General features: G+C 39.3%; 1 protein-coding gene across 3 annotated transcripts; it reads right to left on the reverse strand.

The window, feature by feature from the left end:
• Positions 1-1,391: 1,391 nt before the first annotated feature.
• On the reverse strand, positions 1,392-19,948 carry ARL6 (ARF like GTPase 6). Of its 3 annotated transcripts, none has more exons than XM_075434841.1 (8): positions 19,716-19,948; positions 16,738-16,888; positions 14,189-14,250; positions 12,615-12,683; positions 10,111-10,205; positions 6,221-6,350; positions 4,711-4,766; positions 1,392-2,232 (listed from the first exon to the last, which is right to left on the reverse strand). In XM_075434841.1, the coding sequence occupies exons 2-8, from the start codon at positions 16,858-16,860 to the stop codon at positions 2,207-2,209; spliced, it is 561 nt and encodes a 186-aa protein (XP_075290956.1). In that variant the 5' UTR covers positions 16,861-16,888; positions 19,716-19,948; the 3' UTR covers positions 1,392-2,206. The 3 variants fall into 3 exon arrangements, with proteins under 3 accessions (XP_075290956.1, XP_075290947.1, XP_075290963.1); XM_075434832.1 differs by lacking the exon at positions 19,716-19,948 and adding an exon at positions 19,400-19,477; XM_075434848.1 differs by lacking the exons at positions 1,392-2,232; positions 19,716-19,948 and adding exons at positions 2,239-4,597; positions 19,400-19,477.
• Positions 19,949-22,355: the final 2,407 nt, after the last annotated feature.

A 22,355-nucleotide genomic window follows, 5' to 3' on the forward strand; every position in this document is an offset into this window, starting at 1 on the left:
GGAAAACAAACAAACAAACCAAGCTTTTCACTTAACAGGACTGTTCCCATTCCCACTCCTTCCATTAGGTCTCCATCTAGCCCGGTATCCTGGTAGAAGAGGAACAGAAAGAGCTGCTGAATTAAAAAACAAAAACAAAATCAAGAAGGGGGACAATAATCAACATAAATAATTAAGTGCTGTTTTCATAAAGGGCTTACTATTCACATCAGAAAGCAAAAAGTAAAAGACAGTAGGGTCCCCTCCTCAGATTTGCGGGTGGAAAAAGAAAGCAGTAGGTTCAAACAGCTTTCCATGATAGTAGAAGTGATCCATAAGATAAACACAGTACTTTTAGTCCAACATAAACAAACAAAAATAATCAGAAAGCCATCAAGGTCGAGATTATTCAAGAAAGTCAGAAACACAGATTTTATGTAAGAACTTAGATTTTCTATGTTAGAAAAAAAATTAATGCCAACTTAAAATTCAATGTTTCATTTAAATAAGCCATATAAGTGAGCCAAAATAATTACAAAATACTTATACTCAGCAAAAGATGTTTTCAACAAGTATTATTTTTGTTACCTTTTATCCAATCCAAAGTGAACCAGAAAATTATCTGCCCCACAATTCAGTTAGAAAAACATCTCCAAATTCTATATGGTTTTTCCTCCTTTGATTTTGAACAGATAGATTCAGATTTGACAGAAGGCCAAAGGTGTCACAGCAAGAGACATAAAAGATAAATACTTTCATGACAAACTGAACTGTCAGAATTATACCATTCTGTAAGAAAGATTTTTTACAGTAAGACTTAGTTACTTCTAGTAAAGCATGGGAGTTAATTTTAGCTGTTTAATAATAACTGAAAGTACATGAAACTGTTTTACCATTTCAGGCAGGTCCCTTTGCTTCAAATATTCCTCTATTCAGTGAGCCATAGAAGACATGCTTACAGAACATTTGTGTGTTTTATATGCTAAAAGGGTGGGGGGATGCGTTTGCAAGACCTATTACATGTCCCACAGGAATCATCTAACCACTCAGTTAAATACAGTCTTCAGAACTCCCAGTGCCAGTCGGCTTGGTTCTTGGACAAAGGAGGAGGGATTAAAGGGGAAGAGGTGGCATGAGAAAAATAAAGTTCTTAGCATTGGCTTAATTTGTTACCTATGATACATCTTTGAAGTCAGAAAGTTTATTAAAAGTTATGCTTGAAAGTAAAACAGTTTTTATACACAACAGAAGTATAAGACACTTTTCATATTAATGATCTAGTAAACTAGTGAACTGTCCCTTAACTGTGTTTCCAAAATATAACTTTCACCCATATGCTCCTTAAATATCTGGAAGATCAGTCTAGTTTATTAGAAATTGTGACAAATATATGCAATGAAAAAAAACCTTGGCAAAAGAGATACCATTTTATTACATTATATAGTGCTACTTCCATTCAAAAATAGACAAATTCCAAATGAAATTAACAGAAAACCAAAAATCTCTAAGATGTAGAGACCATCAATGAACATATTTAAGTTTAAAGCACAAACCATGGAAAGTTGTATATTTGAAGTTTTATTGATGGGAATACAAACATAACCATGGCATATCACAAAAATTTCATAACATTTCATTAAAAGCAGTTCCTTAGAAACATCTGCAATCATCTATAACAAACATGCTGAATAGTTGAATGTATGTGTCTTAAATCAAAATATTGCGCTAGAAGCCTATTGTAGATGGTTACTAAATATCCAACATCAAAAATTACAATAAAAAAATTGCAGAAATATCTACTGATATTAGGTGCCCATTTTTAGCTATCTCATGCAGCTGTATTTCAGGAAGTGCTGATTACACTCTCAGGAAAATAAATATTCCCATTTGGTCAAAAGGTGTCCCCCCAAAAAACAGAGGGGCATTTCCTGATGGCTAATTATCACCTAAAACTCAAAGGAATGAAGATGTTTATTGTTAACACATATCTTTTTTAAAATATATGCTCTCCAGTCACAAGATTCAATTTAATTCATCAATGTGCATACCTGAGGTGCTATGTTGTCTACATTCAGTTTTCCTGGAAAATATACTAAAAGGAAACAAGCCAACACAGTATATTTTAGCTGAACTGTTCATTTTCTTTAACTCATTCTTCCTTTCCAAAGGACTTTTGCACCTGCTGACAAAGTTTGTAAAACAACGCCATACATCTTTTATTTATCTCTCATGTCTTCATTGCCTGGATCTGATCTGTTAATAAAAAGAAACAGCTAGTCTTAACACCAGATGAATTCTTGCTGCATTTTGCTTTTTGAAAACATAACCCAGTATTATCCAGGTTACAGAACTATACCAATAGATATTTTGGTTGTAGTTACAACAGTGGGGAACAATGAGGTTAGAGTTGTTTTCGACTTGCTCTGTCATCCACTTCTGAAATTCCTCCACAGCCAAGTTGTTTCCACCAAATGTTCCCAATTAAACAGGAAGACTCTTCCCACATAATTCAATTTTTATCTTTTTTTGGGTTTATAAGGTAACTTTGATGAGAATAAGGCCTGGAAGTTTACTTTATGAACTATGTATTTCAATTCCTTGTACATATTTCAGCTCCCACATAACTAAACATGAACTTCAACTGCCCAACAGCAAAGGATTTAAAGTTTGTTTTTGAACAACTCACATGAAAACTTCTTTGCTCTCAGTAGCCACACTTCCCCATACTGCTTCCTGATTGCCACTTCTCAATTCACTTCAAAAACTTCCTTAGTTAGCTTAGATGTACTGCATCCTCATTACAAAATGTGGAAATCGGCACAATTTCTCCCACTAACAGGGAATTTTGAGCTGGGTTTAGACCATTGCAAGACAAGTTAGTTTTACCCTATTGATGATGTGCTGTTGCAATAGTAACCCCACTACAAAATAGGGAAATACACAAACTCAGCCTTCTCTAGGGGAAAAAAAAGTGAAACCTGCTGCCCCTGCCATCCCAAATCTGTGAGCTCCCTGTAGTGGATGTGCAAAAGGTAACTGAGGAAGGCTCAGCTGTTGACAAGGAGAACTGTGGATTCATTAACCAGGTGTCAGCTCCTGCACTGAATTTTATGGCATCCACAGGCTGTGATGCAGGGACCATTATAACTCAAGAGTTGTTTAAAGTATTTTTGTCTAGTGCTCTAACAATGAGGAGGAGAACTATAGTAAAAATTTGTTCTTGAAATACTGAAGTCTTCATCCATTAAAAGTACAACTGCCAAACTCTGCATGCTTAGGCAACAATACAGTTTAAACCCAACACCTCTCAAGCTTTTGGGGACACTAAGCCGGGGAGTTAATGGAAATTCTTTTAGATAAAGGCCATTCATGAAGAATGTCAGCTCAGAAAGTTAAGAAATTTAACAATCCATGAGAAGTGAATAGCTATGAAGAGCTATGAAAGTCACTGACAGCAGAAGCACCTGCTTACTGTGCTTAAAAAGCTAGATGTACAAATTAAATGTTTTGTCATATGTTTTAAAATGTTTTAAATATTTAGACAAGCATTTGAGATCCTTTTAAGTAGCTTGAAACTATGTACAAAAACCATTAACTCAAAACTTGGATTGAAACTTAGAAGGTTCCTCAAAGATAACCAGAGACCCTGAAAATCACATCAAAATATTACAAAATCAGAACTATACCTGAAATTAGGAAAAAGCACGTGATTTGGAATCTGCCTTTATGTGATAGAATGTGACATACAGCATACATACAGCATTTGCATACAGCAGTGAAGGAAACTCAGCAGTAAGATGCTGGTTCCCCACCACAGAACTGTTAGATGGTGGAGGATGCATCACTGTTCTTCTGCACGGCAGTCAATCTCTTTGTAAAGACTATTTTGGCTAGTATCCCTTCCTCTGAAAACATGACCCAACATTTTTGTATTCTGTAATAACACAGTAAAATAATCTCTTTCTAATTAGCAGTATGGACTCTAAGTAGAAAGGACAGCCTGGTACCCATGGGTAAGTGGAGACGCATTAAGTCAGAGGCAACGCTGGGTATTGCGCAGCTGCATTTGGAGGTTCTCAAGTTCAGTGGTGCTGGCTCCAGAGCATCCCTGACATCTAGTGGCTGCATCTATACGAAGTGTGTAACTAAAAACGTGTATGTAACTCAGCATCTAACCTGGATCTGATATCTTCTATGTAGTTATGAATGTCTGCATATGCTGTGATCATTAGAATGTAAGCTGTTCTTATTCTGGTTCTAGATTAAAGAGCTTTAGTTGAATAATCAAAATTAGCGTATTTGTCTGTGTACTTTGCTTATTTTTCTAGCCTGCTTATTCACAATTTCCTGATACATAACATTAAGTTATGGAAAACTGGGACAGAACAGTAAGAATAAATTAAAGAAGAAACTGAACTACCACAATAATAAATCAAAGTGCAGGAGCACCTGGTATTATTATTGTTTACAAGAAAGTGTTATGCTGTTTGAAGAGTATGCATTCATATTTCATAGGACACACTTCTGTCAGAAACTGACATGATCTTTTGTGTACATTAAGGAGGTAAATGAAAGGCAAGTATGAGATAGAGCATCAGTACTCACTGTGTAATTTGATCTGACAGCAGGAGTGGACAGAAAGAAAACAAAGGCAATAATAAAGAAAAAAACTTACAAAATGAAGAAGTTTAACAGAATGGAAATAGAGCAAGGGAATTACATATGATATACCTTGGAGCCAATCCACACCTTCTTGTAATCCTTCTCCTTTGAGAGCATCACTGGCACTGAAAGAAACAAATGAAATTACAAGAACATTGTAAAACTGCCAGTTTTAGTCATCACCACTATACTTGTAATTTACAGAATTGCAAAGTAGCATCAAGCCCACTTTACTTAATTTCTCTTCACATGGAGAAGGCTGCTTCTCAAATGGTATATTCTAGAGCACGTTCCCAATATGGAAACACCATTTCAAGATGCAATCTATTTTAACTCCAATTTCAAGGCAGAAGAATCATTCCTAGAACATGAGGTGTTCTGGAAGAGCTCCTACACAAGGCAGCCACGTTGTTCTGCTGCACCTCTACTTGGATAACTCCTCCTCAGACTACGCTGTAAAAGATGTTGACTACCTACAACAACAGTGATGAAGTAGCACCTTTCCTCCTCCCACACAGTTCCTATACACAGCGAGGATGTTGGGAGTACTCAAGGAACAAAGTACAGTCCATACACATTTCACTGTAACAGCAACCCTAGGAGTGTCTGTTAATATATATTCATATTAAGCTACACTGAGAACAGTGTACATCTACCTTTTGAATCACAGGGGTATAACTGTTTAAAGTCCTCTCATTCTACAGCTTATGAAAACTAGCACAGCAATGAATTGGGACAGTTACTGTGGTTAGCTATAAAATTATCTTCCAAGGAGCTTGGGAATTCATCAATGTAATTTCTAAGACAAAAAGCAGTGACCCCAAAACAATGCCCAGGTAATAAAGTTTAGTATTAAAAGGGCCTAAAATGAAAATTGTAGTTTTCAGCAGCATTCAGCTGCTGATTTTACTTTTATTTCTAATATTTGAGGACTTTGACAAGACAAAAAAATCTAACTTCTGATAAAAGGAGAGTTTTTTTTCTTGCGAACACTAGCACAAAATTCTTCTATTTATATGAAAGCTTACATCCTTCAGAAAAAGACACTAGCTCCTACAGCTAAGAAACCCCTCAAAGATTACATGGTACAAAGAGTACAGTGTCCCTCTGAATTCACATGACAGCAGTTTAGTAAATGGCCTTTCAACAGTAGTTCACTAATGCATCTGCAGAGTGGAAAACAACTCTAAAGGTTTTATTGTTGATGTTCTGAAATCTGCAAGACAAACTAGCAGCAGCACTGTGATAACAATTCTACTCAATTTCCCAGCAAAAAAAATAATAGCAGCTATTCTTCTAATAAGAACACTGCTTTCTGATTTTGCTGGAAGTCCTCCATTTCATTATTTCTGTAACAGTTCTATTGTGAAAATTTTCAAGCAGTCTACATGAATGCATTGTGCCTTTAAAACAAGTTTCATAGCAACTATTGTAATATTGCTAATGTTTGCACATGTGGAAGCACAGCATTTTATCTGGCTGATTTAATTTATGTCATAGAATACTGAGTGGCATGATAGATGTAAAATATGGATATACAAAGTAATACCAATAAATGGTTAGAAAAAGGGAAATTTACCAGATGTGCCAGGGCTTGTCTTTGATGTTTTCTAATGACAATAACTGACATACTTTCACAGATGATATTGCGTCCCTGAGGTCCATCTTGTTAGCAAAGAAGAGAATAGGCAGTCGACGGTGCTTAATATCTAGGCATGAGCAGAAACAGAACTATCATGACATTATGCAGCACCTCTTAATCTCTACAAGTAATAAGCTACAAACCACACAGGAAGATATTTTGCTCACCTGTAACCGCAACTCTCTGACGGTTGTATCCTACCAAGACACACAACTGTTGGGCACATTGCCTCTGATGCATGCTTCAAGAATGCTCACAAACTTCCTGGCAGGCTTTGGGATCTTCCACCCCCTCTCCCCCTACCTTATACGTACATTTAAAGCTGCAGGTATAAATTGCTGGTGAAGATGAGGAACAGGAGATCAAACAACTGCCTACAAATGCTACACATCTCTGCTTAGTGAGGACTGGATGTGTAAAATGGACAGAAGAGTGATTTGTGTTCACTCATAACCTCATAACGATAGTTACATAAGGGTAGTCTGAATTATCTTTTAGCATCCTGGAGAGCATCCATGACTTCATGAAATTAATAAAACAGGAAAAACAATGCACGTCTGGACATCCCTTATCCTGCCTTCACTTAAACAAAGACGACTTTTCCAGAAGCTCTTCTCAGCTAGCAGTGGGCACTACAGAGCCAAAGTAGTACACTGGCAGTTTCTGGCATACTTACACATTCAAAAGGATAAGCCTCGCTAATTACCACAGAAAAATAGAGAGTCATTGGAAGGAAACAAAGTATACTCTCTTCAACCTGACAGCCGTAAAACTACCAAAACATTACCAGCACCAAGACTAACTAAGAATTTTTCACATTTAAATAAAGGACTAATTACAGGACTAGAGAAAATCTGCATTTGAGTCTATCAATCAGTTCTTGATGGGAACTCCACCCCCCAGTGAAAACTGCCATACGTGCTTTTTTTAAAATGTAAAAAGATAAGGTTACTTCACATAGGAAGCAAGCTAAGGACTAATTAAAAAACTTCATACATAAGCCAGCTGCTCCTGCTGGGACAGGACAGGACAAAACAAAACAAAAAACCCAACAAACTGTCAATGCTGAAGTGGTTTGAACCTTCCTAATTCATGTTCTTTTCAACCCCCCTACCGAACCTTTCCACAATCAGTGGAGATAACACTATCTACCTGTACTCTGACATCATGAGTGCTGACCAAAACGCTGACAATTTTCACCACTATTTACCTATCTGGAGCTATTTTTTCCTTTGATATCCTCTAATACAAATCAAATGCCTCAAATTACAAGCACAGGGTATCATTAAGTCTCTGGTTTAATTCCATAGTTGAACAGCTTTTGTGTCTCCTGACTGAAACTTCTACATTAATCTCAAGTATAATTAAATGAACCCTGGTACCCACAGGTTGAAGGTTATGTGTAAATTAAAATCACAGAAATTAGTTGACATCACATATGCAAATGCCAAGTTAATAAAGGAATTTTCAGTGTTTTTTTAACGCAATTAAAAAGGGGCACAACCTACCCACATAGACTCGTAAATGTACACTTAAAGATGTTTGCTAAATAAAGTGGTGAAATTTACATTATTTCCTACCTTATGATGTTGTTTCCTACTATGCAGTATCTCCCCCTCCCATTTTTACAGTTATTAAAGGAAAGCTAACATTTTCTAATTGCAAGTAGTTATGAATTAACACATTAAAAAAAAATCCCAGACACTAAATATGCATGATGTGTAATTCACAGGAATTTCAGTTTACTTTAGAAGCATGTGCTGGAGGTCACATGTCCCAAGAGTTAACATCTAAAGTAATCTACAGACTCCCATCTTGCAAAACACTGAAGAAAGAAGTTTGATTAAAAAAAAAATACTATAACAGTGATCATTAAACAAGCCGTTATTTGTAGAGTGCATTGTCCACTTAAATTTAAGTAAAAAAAATTTATAGTTCTGATTCACAAAACAGTCCCAACTAGTATGACTTCTAATCCCATTAATGCTTCACGTTACACATTCCCTTTCGCCTGACAACCTCTGGCAAAAAGAGAGAGAACTATTTTACTGAAGGATTGCTAAGATTTTCAGAGACAGTAATAGATTCAGCGTTGTTACCCTGCATCCATTTAAACCTTAAGTAAATATGTAAATTTAAACCACTCCAGGAGGTTCACAGAGGCAGAAGCATAGATGGGGAGAAAGTGGGGCATGCAGGAAGAAAATCAGAACAGTAATACAAAGAAAAATATTGATATAGTAAAACAGTTATGTATTGAGTCAGTTAACAGCTACTTTTAGCAAACATTACTATTAGAAGAACTTTTTATTCTCTTTGGTTCTCTTAGATGTGACCTATCAAAATGTGAAACGGTAAAACAGGAACACTGTTGCTGCATTTGAGCTGAGCTGCTCCAAGGCAGAAACACAGAACTGCCCTTCCCTGGTTCTAGGGACTGCACTAGGTGGCCATCGACATGGTCTTTCAGAACTAGAAGACACAAACACATCAACAAGTGAGCAGTGTTGACCTGCTCTATAGACCAGCATTACTAAACTATTAATGCCTAAATGAAAAGCCCCACCTAAGCTTGCATCTCTTCAGTCTTAACATTTTCACTATTTTGCCTTCTAATAAACCAGTAACATATTACAGCAGTCTTTGCCTGCCACCCTTGGTCCTAGGCGCTTTCCATTTTACCAACAGAATCGCCCTTTACCACTGTGGTTAATACCTACTTTGGTACAAAGTTCCCTGGCCTCTGTGTAATCCTCTTGCAGCCTTTGGTTCACCTCATCCTCCCCTTAGACCTTTGCAAGACTGTCTTTTCACTGTCTGCATTTAAAGTGACCCATACCCTTGAACATGAAATGAAGAGGGCCCAGTCAGCTCATACACACTCAGCTACCGCATCTTTGTTGATGAACTAATGTATTATATATAGTCTTCATGAAAAAAAAAAAATCATAACAACATAACTGCCCCTATCACATACTGCTTTTCTTGGTTAGAAATAGAAGTCAGCTTCTCCTTTCTTTCTTTCAGCATAGCAACCCCACAAGTTATTTAAGTCTCTACCAGCTTAATAAATAAGACACTACCAGATCATTTAACTTTTACATTTCCTGCATGCAGTTTTATACTCTGGTTAGTCAGAACAGCTACCTGACATGCTGAGAGTCAAAACTGCATATTGCTTACAAAAACATTCCAGTAATGTTGGCTATATGGAAGGGCGAAGAAGCAAAGAATTGACTGATCTCAGAACTTAAAGAAGTGTAGCCTCACATAAAAAAAACAACCAAACAAAAACCCTAAAACCACCAAACCTGAATCCTCTCATATCCTCTTCCATCCCACGTATCCTTTTATAGACAATTGAAACTGACTGGTGTAATTATCCATCCTTATTTCTGGCTAAAGCTTAATAAAAAAATAAAACGAAGATGAAAAAAATTAATTAATAGTTACATTATAGGAATTAGATGTCTTCATGGAAAAATCCAGACAAGGAGATACTTTTTTTGTATGTGTTTGTCATCACATACTGGCTCTCTAGCTTCCAAAGGGTTAAAGTCTATTTTTCCTGAAAATAATGCAAATTTTGACCTATATTAATTAATAAGACACTGGTCCAACTCATTGTAGCTAACCAAATTATGATTTGTAAATGTGAACAGGTATAAAAAACCCCCAAACTTATTGAAGACTATTATTGTTCTAGTATTAATGAATGGCTAAAATATTTGTGAAGTACTCATAACACAGAATGTGTCAGATAAGAAGGGCTTTTCTTAAGACAACGTAACAAATATGGAGACAGAAGGGGAAAAAAGCCTCCTCACCTGGATGACTCAGAAGGGTGTCAAGTTCTTCTTTGGCCACAACCATTCTTAATTTATCACTGCTATCAATGACAAAAATAATGGCTTGGCCTTCTCTGCATAACATAAAAAGAGCAAAGAGGCAAATTATAGGTTCTCTTAAACTGTAACAAAAGGCTTCAGAAGAAACACCAAAAAAAAGAAAAACAAACATTATTTCTTTTCCTCTAACTTTTGTTGTTATTTACCATTAACATTTGAATCTAGCCCTATTTCTGAAATTCAACTTTTTGGTAACTTGCATAGTTCTTTTGAGACATGAAGTTGTTAGCTGTGTGACTCATACAATGTTCAGTCCACACACACCCTTCAAAAAAGCTTGTTTTCATTACTGAGGCTGAAAAATGAACATCAAAAATGTAAACAACTGCTATTCTGACAGTGTGGTCAGACAGATAAAGAAAATCTCAAGACAGGTTTTTGTAGAGATTCTTTATTTCCTACACAAAACCAAGTTAATTCAGAGAAAGGTCAATCACCTTTTTAGAAAAAACTGTGTCCACAGCTGTTTAACAACTAGGCATATGCAGATTTATTTAACTTTTACGAAAGTCTGCATAAATAGGATCTTTCCTTTGTTTTGAATAACAGGTAAAAACTTTCAACTATTTCAAATCATTAAGACATTTTGCTGGCAATAGGACCACAGTCACAACATATATACATGCTATTCAACTCATTATTTCAGGATATTACTGGTATTTTATAACTTGATGTTCCATTTATTGATACTTCTTTGAAAGCAAAATAAAGCCTGACCAATTCATGTGAACAGTTATAACCACCCACAAAAAGTACTTTTCACTTATATTAAAATGTAATATTAATTTCTCCTCTGTTTTACTTTTCTCAGATATGTTTACGGATACATTCGTCACTCCCCAGCACCATCTACCTTCGTATTTTGAGAAGAAACAGTGCTAGACCTATGAAAAACAGAAATAACTGGACCAGCCTAAGATTGTATGAGAAGGTCCATACTTTAGAATTCTAGAGTACAGAACAACTGTAACAGCAAATAAAGCTTTTGCATATTAGCTGAGAATGTCCAAGTAACTTTTATGAGCATATACTATTTTTCTAGTGGAGTCAGAGTCTAGCATGTATTTTACCACCAAAAAATAACTTCACAAAGAAGTAACAGTAATAGGGACACAAGATGAGTTTACACATATTTAAGACAAGTGTACTTTGAGGATATCCTAGAAGGTAGTTTCAAGCCAAATAGAAGAAAAGGGCAAGCCTGAAGTACTCTGAAGCAACTACTTAGACACAGATACTTGACCAGATTTGATTGTCATTTTGCAATTCTTGCAAAATTAAATCTTGCTGAACTTTATAAACTGAACAGCACATTATTATTTTATATTATTCTTAGAAGTTAGTCTTATATATGTGACTACTGCACTGGATCAGCAACAGATGTAGACACAAGTGCACGTCTGACTGTTAGCACTACCTAAGAAACCCCCTTACTGTTAAGATGAAAAAAGCAGTTCATGCTACACAAGGGATAAGTTACTGCAATAAATACAGCAGTCAGAAAAATTATTTGCTTATGAAGCACCTGGCTAGCATTCTGAGAGCAGCCTAAGGGCATTAGTTACTGAAATCCAAAAGTTTTGGGAGATGTACATATAACACTCTTCAACAATGAAAATCTACCCACACAGCATGTTTTCAAATAGCTAACACACTTTGCACGGACAGAAGTGTTAATCCCCAATTAAAAAATACTTTAAGCTTTATCACATTGAATATTAATATTTAATCAACATTGTAATGTTCAGAATTTCTCCGTTCTATTTCTCCAAGCTATTTATATACTGTTTACTGCTGTTCACCTTATTTAGATCAGCATCAGGTATTACAGAGTAACAATGAGACAACACAAAAAGTAACAAAAGTTCAAGTTTCATTAGAAGCTAGAAAAACAGAAAATGGTGTCTCTTACCAGTAAGGCAATACCATAGTGTTATAAGGTACAGTGAATATCCTGTTTAATAAATAACATCTAAAAATACCTGGTCAAGTTCTTAGCTACATGTGCCTCATTCTCTGAGGTTAATTTCCCTCACCTCCAAAAATCTCAGCCAACAGCCCATATCTTTTGGGTCTTAAGTCACTTACATACAGAATAACAGAAAAATAGGTATTCTTGGGCCTTTCTTACAGGATTGGTTTTTCTGGTTTCAACATTTAAACCCCATCTCTAGTATGCTCCCCCCAATCTCTGAGTCAACAAAATGTCCCCAAAAGCATGGTGATTAACAGCATATAGAAATTTTCTTTTTTTTAGAAGAGAAAGAAAAGTTGTATTTATCCAGTATGACCTTCTGTTAAACACCAGGTGTAAGTCTTCTCTGAATTATTTCTAAACACTAGATATTATCATACTGCTGTTTAAATAACACACATGGCAGCTCCTAAGAACAGCAAGGCTTTAAAATAAATGATAGGCTTACTTGTAGTAATGTTCCCAGAGGTTTCTGTATCTCCCTTGACCTGACATATCAAACACTGTGAAAGACAAACTGCAAAGAAAAGAAGTGTATGAGGCACAGAATAAAAGAATAAAACCCAAACCCAAACTATTCTCTTTGCTAGCCTGACAGGAAAAAAGCCAGATCAGCTTGAACCCTAATCAACTGAGAAAGACTCCCAAAGGAACTCTGGTTACTCTGTCTGTCTTCAAACTCTCCTGCCCGGTTTTGAAGTCTTGTTATAGACATGTTTCATAATGGGAAATGTGTTTGTTAATTCTCTAATAAAAGAACTAAGCCAATTATTAAAAGTTATATTCAATACAAAATAAGCTCCCATTCAGCCTCTCTTTTTATCACGTTAGTATCGAATATTGTTCATAATGTTGAGTAAATGAAATTCAGATGAGCCATGACTTAAAATCTATAGCTTGTCTTAAATTCTGTTCCTAGACAAGCACCAATAGCATCCAAAGGCATCTGTATGCAAAATTAAAGGCGCTTTTTTTAAAAAAAAAAAATCCACTTTCAGGAAAAAAAATCACATTCTGATAACAACAGGTCACCTGAGATGACCAAGCTACAAATGGGTAGTCTTTGCAACTTTGAGATTTCACCCAAACACTAAATACAGCAAGTCAACTTTAAGAACATTATAAAAAAATTCTGATCTACTCCTGAAATGTCTACAGAGGCAACACTGAATTCAGTATTAGGCTTTCCTGTTTTGGGTAGTCCCAAATAGCTCCCTGAGTAGAGGCCACATCAAAATGAGGAGGTTTAGAAAGGAAGCTCTCCAAGTATCCTTTCCACTCTATATCCAGGCATCATCTGATTCTAGACTAGCTGCTCTGCCACATATACAGTTATCCACAAACAATGTTTTGATGGTAATATTAGATTAATGAAGTTCTGGGGTGGGTTGTAGGTTTCTTTGGTTTTTTAATCAAGACTAATTGCATGCATTAAAAACACACTGTGAAGGCTACAGAATAATAAAATAATATCTAATGTTACCACTTTAAAGTATGCTTGTCTCACAACATTGCTTTTCTGTATCTTAGCCTCCATTTAACTGATGATTTCTTCCTCCTTTTCCTGACCTTTGCCCCTGCCGTCTTTACATTACTAATACTGTAGCCACCATTTTTCATTTAATGAGATTAGACTGCAATCTCTTCAGGGCGCCTGCAGTGAGAGTGCTTAATAGAATATAGGTTACCACCTAAGTAACTGTTTCTCAAGTCTGTAACAGTGCCCTATTCTGTATTATAAACAGACAGAAATCAGATACTTATACACACTATTGCAAAACTTATTTTTCTTTTTAACACATACATAGTCTTACAGCAGCACAAAACACAAAATACATTCTAACACTGTCAGTCCTGGATCATGATGAGGACTCCTGTGCACTACAACATCTCAGCAAACTGCATGTCATGTCATGTCACTATACCACCACACAGATTACTCAGTTACATCCTACTGAGAGGTGTAGTTAAGTCCAAATATTGTATATTAATTACTAGTGCTAAATGGAAAGAAACTACTACCTCGATGTCTTGAATTTCTCTATACTGAATCCTATTGTGGGAACGATGTCCTGAGTTTGAGCCTTTAAAGAAAAGAAAGTGTAATTTTAAAAATCAAGTTAGAAAATGTAAATATTGAAATATATTTGAAACATGAATACATTACAGAGTTATTTTTCCCCAAACTGTGCCATACAAAGACTTTTTACAAATCCACATACTTTATATTAAAAAAGTTCCCAGCAAAGTGCAGTAATTCAAAATCCAAGTCTCGTATTTTCTGGGAAATACAGTGAATGCTAGTGGACAAGAGCATTGAAGACATTTTAGCCTTAAGAGTGAGATTCCACCCTTTACATTAGTCTGTGTGTATGCATATGTGTGGCTATTACCCATGAAACAAATAGGAGGTAGGTTAACATGGAAGATAACAGCTTGCAGATTATGACTAAGGTCAAAATTCACAGTATTTGTGCGCTTTGGAAATCATAGTGTCAACCCGAACTAGTCTGCACAATATCCCAAGCCTCTTTGATAGAATTATACCCTCTTTTATCTATATATTAGACTGGCGGTACTCCAAACTTCTATCAACAGGCCAGAAGACTCTACTTGACATTGGGAATCACACAGCAGGCATTAGACAATGGGCTAACCATAGTTCTATTCAAACTACCAGACCAGTGGAAGAAATCACCATTTACATGAATGGTCAATACATAAAGCATTATTAATCGATCTGTCTGATAATCAGGTTTACTGCTGAGCTAGCCATGAAACCTATGAGCTAACTTGGTAGAACAGAATAGCCCCTCAAACTATCACCGATACTGCGCAGGGAGAAAGGTCACATTCCTTACATTACAGAGTTGCCTGAGCAAGTAACACGCAATCCTTTTACAGACTTTCTAGAGCCCCTTATTAAAAACACTATCTATAAGCAGTTGACTCCTTGCATTCAACTGAAGCAAGCTTAGCTTGTTCACCTGCAGCTTCATTATGGAAATCGCATTCCACCATCATAAACAGTTTAGGCAACAGTTCCTGTCAACAAGGGAAAATTTGTGCAGAGCAGAAGAAGCATTATTTCTTTAATATTTATTTCAAATGTATTTATCAGGCTCAGAAGAAACAACTGCAAACAGATAAACACTGGTATTTGCCAGACAACTAACACATTGCTCATAGGGCAAAGTAGCAGTTCTTCTTAAGAAGGCTGGGTTGATCCAGAGCTCAAAATCACCTGTCCTTTGAACTTACTAAAAATAAACAATTTCATCAAGCTTGATCTAACGACATTTGTTGCACATTAGAGAATTTGTCATGTCTTGCAAGGATAGGACATACAAAAGTTGTATGCAAAGCTACCCTCCTAAAGCATCACATTAAATGAAAACATTCAGAAGTAGATTCTCATTAAACAGTTTACAGTAAAGCAAACAAATTCTATTTATTCTGCTTGTGCAATTCCCTTGAGACCTTATCTAACACCTACTATTGTGATAAATCTTGAAGCCCATGTTTAGCTTCTGTTAGGAATTCTATACTGCTTAAGGTATGACATAAAAACCCTCTTATAATGAAGGTCTCACAAATTACATATAATTTGCCTGGTACCAATTGTAGCATTTCACCCCAAATTATTGGCAACAGACATTAAGCAGTTTATAGTCTTTGTTTACAAATATCTAATTTTCAGTGGAAGAAAAATTGCTAGGAACGTTAGGAAGACTCTTTACCATGATTCTTTACCATGTTACCTTTTTTAAACAATGTCCAGTGGTACTCATCAGGAAAAGTTCAATGGAAGTTAAAAACCAAAACCTGTGTCCTGACGTAAACAGCAGAGATCATGGTTTCCCAGATGCACAAGCCTCTGGCTTTGAACATGAATACCAAAATTCATCTATTTCTATTCCACAAACATACCTAGAAACAAGCTAATCCTACTTTAAATTTTGCTTAGAATACTAGGCACTCTCAGTGGCCTGAAAAACACTTTTCACTGGATAAATGAGCTGCAGGTATAAGTCTTACTTATTTTACAAGCTATTCTGCTTTAAAAATGCTGGTCATCATTAAGTGCACATCTTCTCATTACTTCCTATCTTATTATTTATTATATACTTACTATTTCTCAGGAGGAGATTAAAATAACACCATAAATGTATACAAGTTTAACTTGTTATACAACCGTATTAATCCCAAATGTTTGACACATCACTCATAATTGCAATCCTGTAGCAATTATTTAAGTGACTTAAGAAAACTGTTTCAGATCCTGATTTCAGCCATCATAAACCCTTCCTTACTGAGTGATGTTAGAAACAAATGTGCCACATTAACAGTGTTTTTTGGGTAAATGCTTTCATAATATGCACGTGGATGCTTACATTTAGCTTTATTTAGTTGTGAACTCTTAAAATGTATTTGTTCCACTGTACTAAATCAAAAAGCTCTTCATATCTGAAGAGCTTGGTCACATTTAGTATAAAGGCATATGACAACAGTGTAAACAAACATCAACTTTGCAGCAAAAACACCAACAGTAAGCTAAGTAGGCTACTTACATTTGAAGGTTTAAGTTTATTTATGATTGTTGTTTTGCCGCTGTTGTCCAAGCCAAGGCACAAAACATGAACCTCCTTCTTCTTCAGCCCAAGCCATCCTGCCAGCTTGTCAAACAATCCCATAATTCCAGCTCAAATACACAGGGATCACCTGTTGTTCAGAAAATCAGAGAAGGAAATAGCTGTTTGAAAACTGTTACATATACAGCAGCGCTAGCACAGTAGGTGGGCATGTGGCTAAGCAGTCCTTAAACTTTTAAAAGGGCAGTGTGAATAAGACACTATACAAACACTGTCACAGCAGGTTTGCTTGGTATACTAAGCAAATGCAGTGTAAGCTGATTACAGTGAAGAAGCCTTGATACAAAAGCAGATTGGCTGTTTATAGCCCTGTCTGTGTAACACAATGTCCTGGATTCACTGGGAAGCAATATTGCCATCATTCTGAGCAGTGCAAATAGGAGCACAACTGCTGCGCCTCCTTACCTTCCGCCAGACTGAAAAAAAAGGAAGACCCTTACACTTTACTTTAAATTGTCAGTAGTCCAGTCAGTTATCAAAACTTAAGACAACAAAGCAGAACAGTATTTCCCTTCTTCAGCACCTGCTATGTAATTCACTGAACCCTGAAGCAAGTAAAGTACCCTCTGTCAATTCAATTCAAACTCTAATTGTAACAGGCTTTGATGATATTAACATGTATAAATTAGGAACTCCTTCACTACTAATAGAAACTGATTATAATAGATCCAAGAGACATGAAGTCAGACACCGTAACATTCACCCACACCTCAGGTAGATGCCACACCCCTACTCCTGTCCAGACACTGACTGAAGTGACCTGGCAGTAGTATATTCGAAGGAGCTGACATCCCCCCTTCCCTTGTGGTACCTGACTGACCATACTTTCCACAGAGGATAACCCTTGTCTATCCTCAGGGAATTGCAATAAGAATAATTTCAGCAATGACACAGCTGAAATATCTGTGACACATTCAATAACAAAACATTTAATTACTACCAGAGGAGTTTTCTGGAGTGGTGGAGGCTGCTTTTTCTCTTAATAAGGAAAACACACAGCACTGGACAACTCAGATTGTGATCTTAATTACCCCAGAAAATCATGGCAGGAGGAGGAAGAGGAAAAAACAACATCGGTGACAACTACTTGGTCTCACTTCTTCACTATCTGATTACAAAATGAAGATCAACTGCATTTTAATAGAAATTGTTTAAAAATCTTTGAATAAAGTCACGTATGCCATCACCTCTGTTTACGATTTTTTTTTAATACAGATCCTTTTTAAAGCTTTATCTAGTGCATTTTGATTCAAGACTGGTAGTAATCTACAGAGTGGCTATGTGTTAAGAGCTACACGCAGTTGTCACCAGATTAAACAAGCCCAACATCAGTTACAGCAATTCCCTTAAAGAAAAGGCATGATGATTTTTCTTCTGACTACCTTTATTTTATGCCCCAGTCCTTTTTTTAATATAAATACAACTCTGAAAGAAGATTAAGGCTGTTTACTATAAAATTAACCTGACAAAACCCTGCTCCAAAACATTTTACTTTCTAGTCCAATTAAGAGCCTTATCGATACATTCTACTCAATAAGGTCCAAAAAAACCCCACCAAACCTTGCAGGTACTCTTAGAACGGAAAAAGAGAAAATGCAAACATCTTATTTTGGGATTTAAAAGTGAAGCCCTAGAAAAGATACTTGTCGGGCTTCACTTTTAAACTCAAAAGCCTAATTACACATTCTTGGACAACAGTTCCTAAAAACTTTTTAATTGTAGCCACTTTTTCCACCAGTTTTTCATAACGGTTGGCAAAGTTGTTATCTACGAATATAACAGGGGAAAATGCACCCTTGACTGCTTGCCATGTCCCTTTTCTCCTATTCTCTGTGAAGAGTTACAGCAGGAACAGCTGGCGCGGGCTCCTCTTTTGCCAGCTGAGATTCAGCCTACAATGCCATACCGCATACGTTAGACACGTCCTGAAATTGTTTAAGCTAGAGCCTGCTCCAGGAACTTGTTACCAAACGCTGTAAACCTTTACCAAAAACCGTAAGCTACAGACACCGTGTTTTTGAGTTTTTCAGAGGGAGCTGAGAGCAGGCGGCCTGCAGAGGTCCCTTCCAAGCTAAGCGACACCCTAAATCCGTTTAATCCACGTGCACTACTCAAACGCTGATACCAAGGCTGCGCAGGCCGCCAGCAGGAGGCCCTTACAGACGGGCACCATTTAAAACTCTAGCTACCTTTCCTAGGGTTTTCTACAGTTTCTTCTTTATTTTCGCAGGACCCCGACTCCCACCGCACTCGGGATGAGCGGGCGAGGAGCCGGGGCCCAGCGCGCCCCCCGCACCGCCTGGGGCCACAGCCGGGAAGCCTCTGGGCGCCTGGGATGGCGGCCGGGATGCTCGCCGCTGCCCGGAGAACGCGGTTTCCCTTTCCCTTCCCGCCGCCGAGACCCCCTCACCAGCGGGCGCTCCCGCCCCGAGGCCCCGCGCCGCCCCGGGCAGGGCCGCTCCCGGCTGCGAATCCCCTCGCCCAGGGCGGGACGGGCGGCCCCACGCTCCCCCACAGGAGGCCGGGACCGCCCGGCGGCTCCGGCTCCCCCGTCCCCGCCGACCCCGGCCGCAGCACAGACCTCGGCCCGCGAGATGTCGGCCGGGCCCGGCCGCCAACAGCCGCCGCCGCCGCCTGCACCGTTGCCGAGGCAACCTCCGCCCCGCCCCCGCCTATCCCTTCCCCGGCGAGGCCGCGCCCCGCCTCCCCGCCGCCCGCAGTGATTGGGGCGGGGCAGCGTGAGCGGCAGCGCAGGCCGTGGGGGCGGCTGCTGGGTTTGAGGCGGCGGCGGCGGCGGCTGGGGCGGAGTGCCGGGCTGGGCCCAGGGGCAGCTCCCGGGCAGGCGGGCCCCAGCTGGGGAACCGCATCGTCCCGGGTAGCTGTGTCCCGGCGCCTACCTCCATTTCATCCTCGGTGTCCGCCGCCGGCGTGGTTGTTTTCTGAGCCCGGTTCCTCTGCTTTTCTGGCGCAGCTGGAACAGGAGCGCCCAGTTAGAGGGATCCTCTTGGGAGCTACAATCGGTGTAGGAAGAGAAGCCTGGTAAAATACCCAGCACCGAGGGTGCCCACAGCCAGCCGCGTTGCGCAGCGGGCGCTCTGGTGGAGCACCGTGTTCGGGGGAAGTCGCACACCCGCCGGTCGCTTGGGTAATGGCAGCAGCCGGGGTCTGGGAAGAAGGCGGCTCGCTCAGGCGAGGCGCAGTGTCTGGAAACACACCGTGGTCGTTTTTTTGCCGTGCAGCACAGTCCCGCCTGGCTGGTTCTAGGTCAGCTGCACAAAGTTACTGAAACTTAAAATGAGCTCCGAACAGGAGCACATACAAACTGAAACCCAGTCTCTCTTCTACCACATACTTACATTTAGCTGCCAAAATTGCTCTTGATTCTGTAAAAGTGCGTGGTGTGACTTCCCACACTGCTGTGCTTACCAAGCGCAGTGAAAAAGACCCCTCTGGTTTGTAAGAAGTCCTTGCTTGTGTTCAGCTGGAACTTCCTGAAGCATAACAATTTCCACCTGGACATGAGGAAGAACTTCACTCTGAGGGTGATGGAGCACTAGAACAGACTGCCCAGAGGAGTCTCCTTCTCTGGAGATATTCAAGACCCACCTGGATGAGGTCCTGTGCAGCCTGCTCTAGGGGAACCTGCTTCAGCAGGGGGGTTGGACCAGATGATCCCCAGAGGTCCCTTCCAACCCCTGCCATTCTGTGATTCTGTAACTGGAACAGCAGTTTTCCCCACTCTCTCGCCTCCATTGAGGCCCTCGTGGGATGTAGAAGAGGGCTCGTGCCCTGTGTCCTGCTCCATGCCCTGCCCGGCCGGCCATGACCAGGCCCTGCCTGGCCACATAGGTGTTGAGGCAGGGGAGAGCTCAGTCCCCCCCTGCCCCCGGACCGGCCGTGCAAGTCAATGTGCTGCTGCAGCTTGGTCCCTCACGCCACCCTCGCTGCAATCTGATATTCCAGTCATTCCAGATCTTAAGCGTACTGTTGGGTTTGTCCCTCACTTTCGAACAAAGATAAGCAAAGGGTGAGGCGGTGGAGCATACGGTTCTGCCTCTTCCTCCCAAGAGATGGTCTGTACTGCTCCTCAGCTTGAAGAAGCAATTTTCCTGCACGGAGCGCTACCTCTCGTTTTGACAAACTCTCATCTTGTTTCACCTACCCTGAACACAGCTTTCGGTCTACTGTCTCAGCTCCTGCCCTGGGGAGAGGAGTGGGAGCAGTGGCAATAGCTGTTTGACAGCAATGTGGACAGTTCTTGCTGCTAAAAATCTCGAGTCAGAAGCTCCCAGTTACAATGTTGCTTTGCATTAAGCTTTAAAGATTAAAAATACTGCAAGCATTTTGTCTATTGTTTGGCTTTCTAATTCTCATCGTTGCTTTCATTATTATTAAAGATTTGAGGTAAATTGCAACGATGATTTCATGATTTCCCTATAGCCATAAAGGTTCTTGACTAAAAGGTGAGATTCCCTTACAGTGACATCATGAGTTGTTAAAGGAAAAGCAAGTAGCATCAATCTCTCAGTGAAATTCTGGGCTGAAGCACTTCCTAAAAGCTAATCAAGATTGTGGGGTAAATCTGTGTTAGGAGAGGGTGTAATCTACTTTTTATACTGAAATCGGTCTGTACCTAAGAACTAGTTCTAACTCTACAAAGAATTGCAAAGGCATTTCTGTAATCAGATCTAAAATGCAATATTCATTCTTCATTATAAACACCGTGTTAAACCTGACAGTCCTTAATGAGAAAGGTCTTCCCATGGAAAATATGCAGGATGTAATGGCCTGTGGACATCTGACATTCATTTCCTATTAATCTACACAAGCTTCTGTTCAGTTTTGTATTGCACGCGTATGATGTTACAAAATGAAAGGCTAATTATAATTTTAAACCTTTTGAGGTAGGCTCTGATTATTGTATATGGCATTCCCTTCCCTCTACACTGCCCTGGTGAGGCCTCATCTGGAGTACCGTGTCCAGTTCTGGGCTCCCCACTTCAAGAAAGATGAAGAGCTACTGGAGAGAGTCCAGCGGAGGGCGACGAGGATGGTGAGGGGACTGGAGCATCTCTCCTATGAGGAAAGGCTGAGGGAGCTGGGCTTGTTCAGCCTGAAGAAGAGAAGGCTGCGAGGGGACCTAATAAATGTTTATAAATATCTCAAGGGTGGGTGTCAGGAGGATGGGGCCAAGCTGTTTTCAGTGGTGCCCAGTGACAGGACAAGGGGCAACGGGCACAAACTGAAGCACAGGAAGTTCCGTCTGAACATGAGGAAGAACTTCTTCCCTCTGAGGGTGACGGAGCACTGGACCAGGCTGCCCAGGGAGGTTGTGGAGTCTCCTTCTCTGGAGATATTCAAGACCAGCCTGGACAAGGTCCTCTACAGACTACTGTAGGTAACCCTGCTTCGGCAGGAGGGTTGGACTACATGACCCACAGAGGTCCCTTCCAACCCCTACCATTCTGTGAATCTGTGGTTCTTTGTGAATCACTGTCTTGCCCTGGCATCATTTATGTAATATGATCCGTTATAAA

The sequence above is a fragment of the Opisthocomus hoazin genome, chromosome 1 (assembly GCF_030867145.1).
Source record: "Opisthocomus hoazin isolate bOpiHoa1 chromosome 1, bOpiHoa1.hap1, whole genome shotgun sequence".
NCBI lineage: Eukaryota > Metazoa > Chordata > Aves > Opisthocomiformes > Opisthocomidae > Opisthocomus > Opisthocomus hoazin.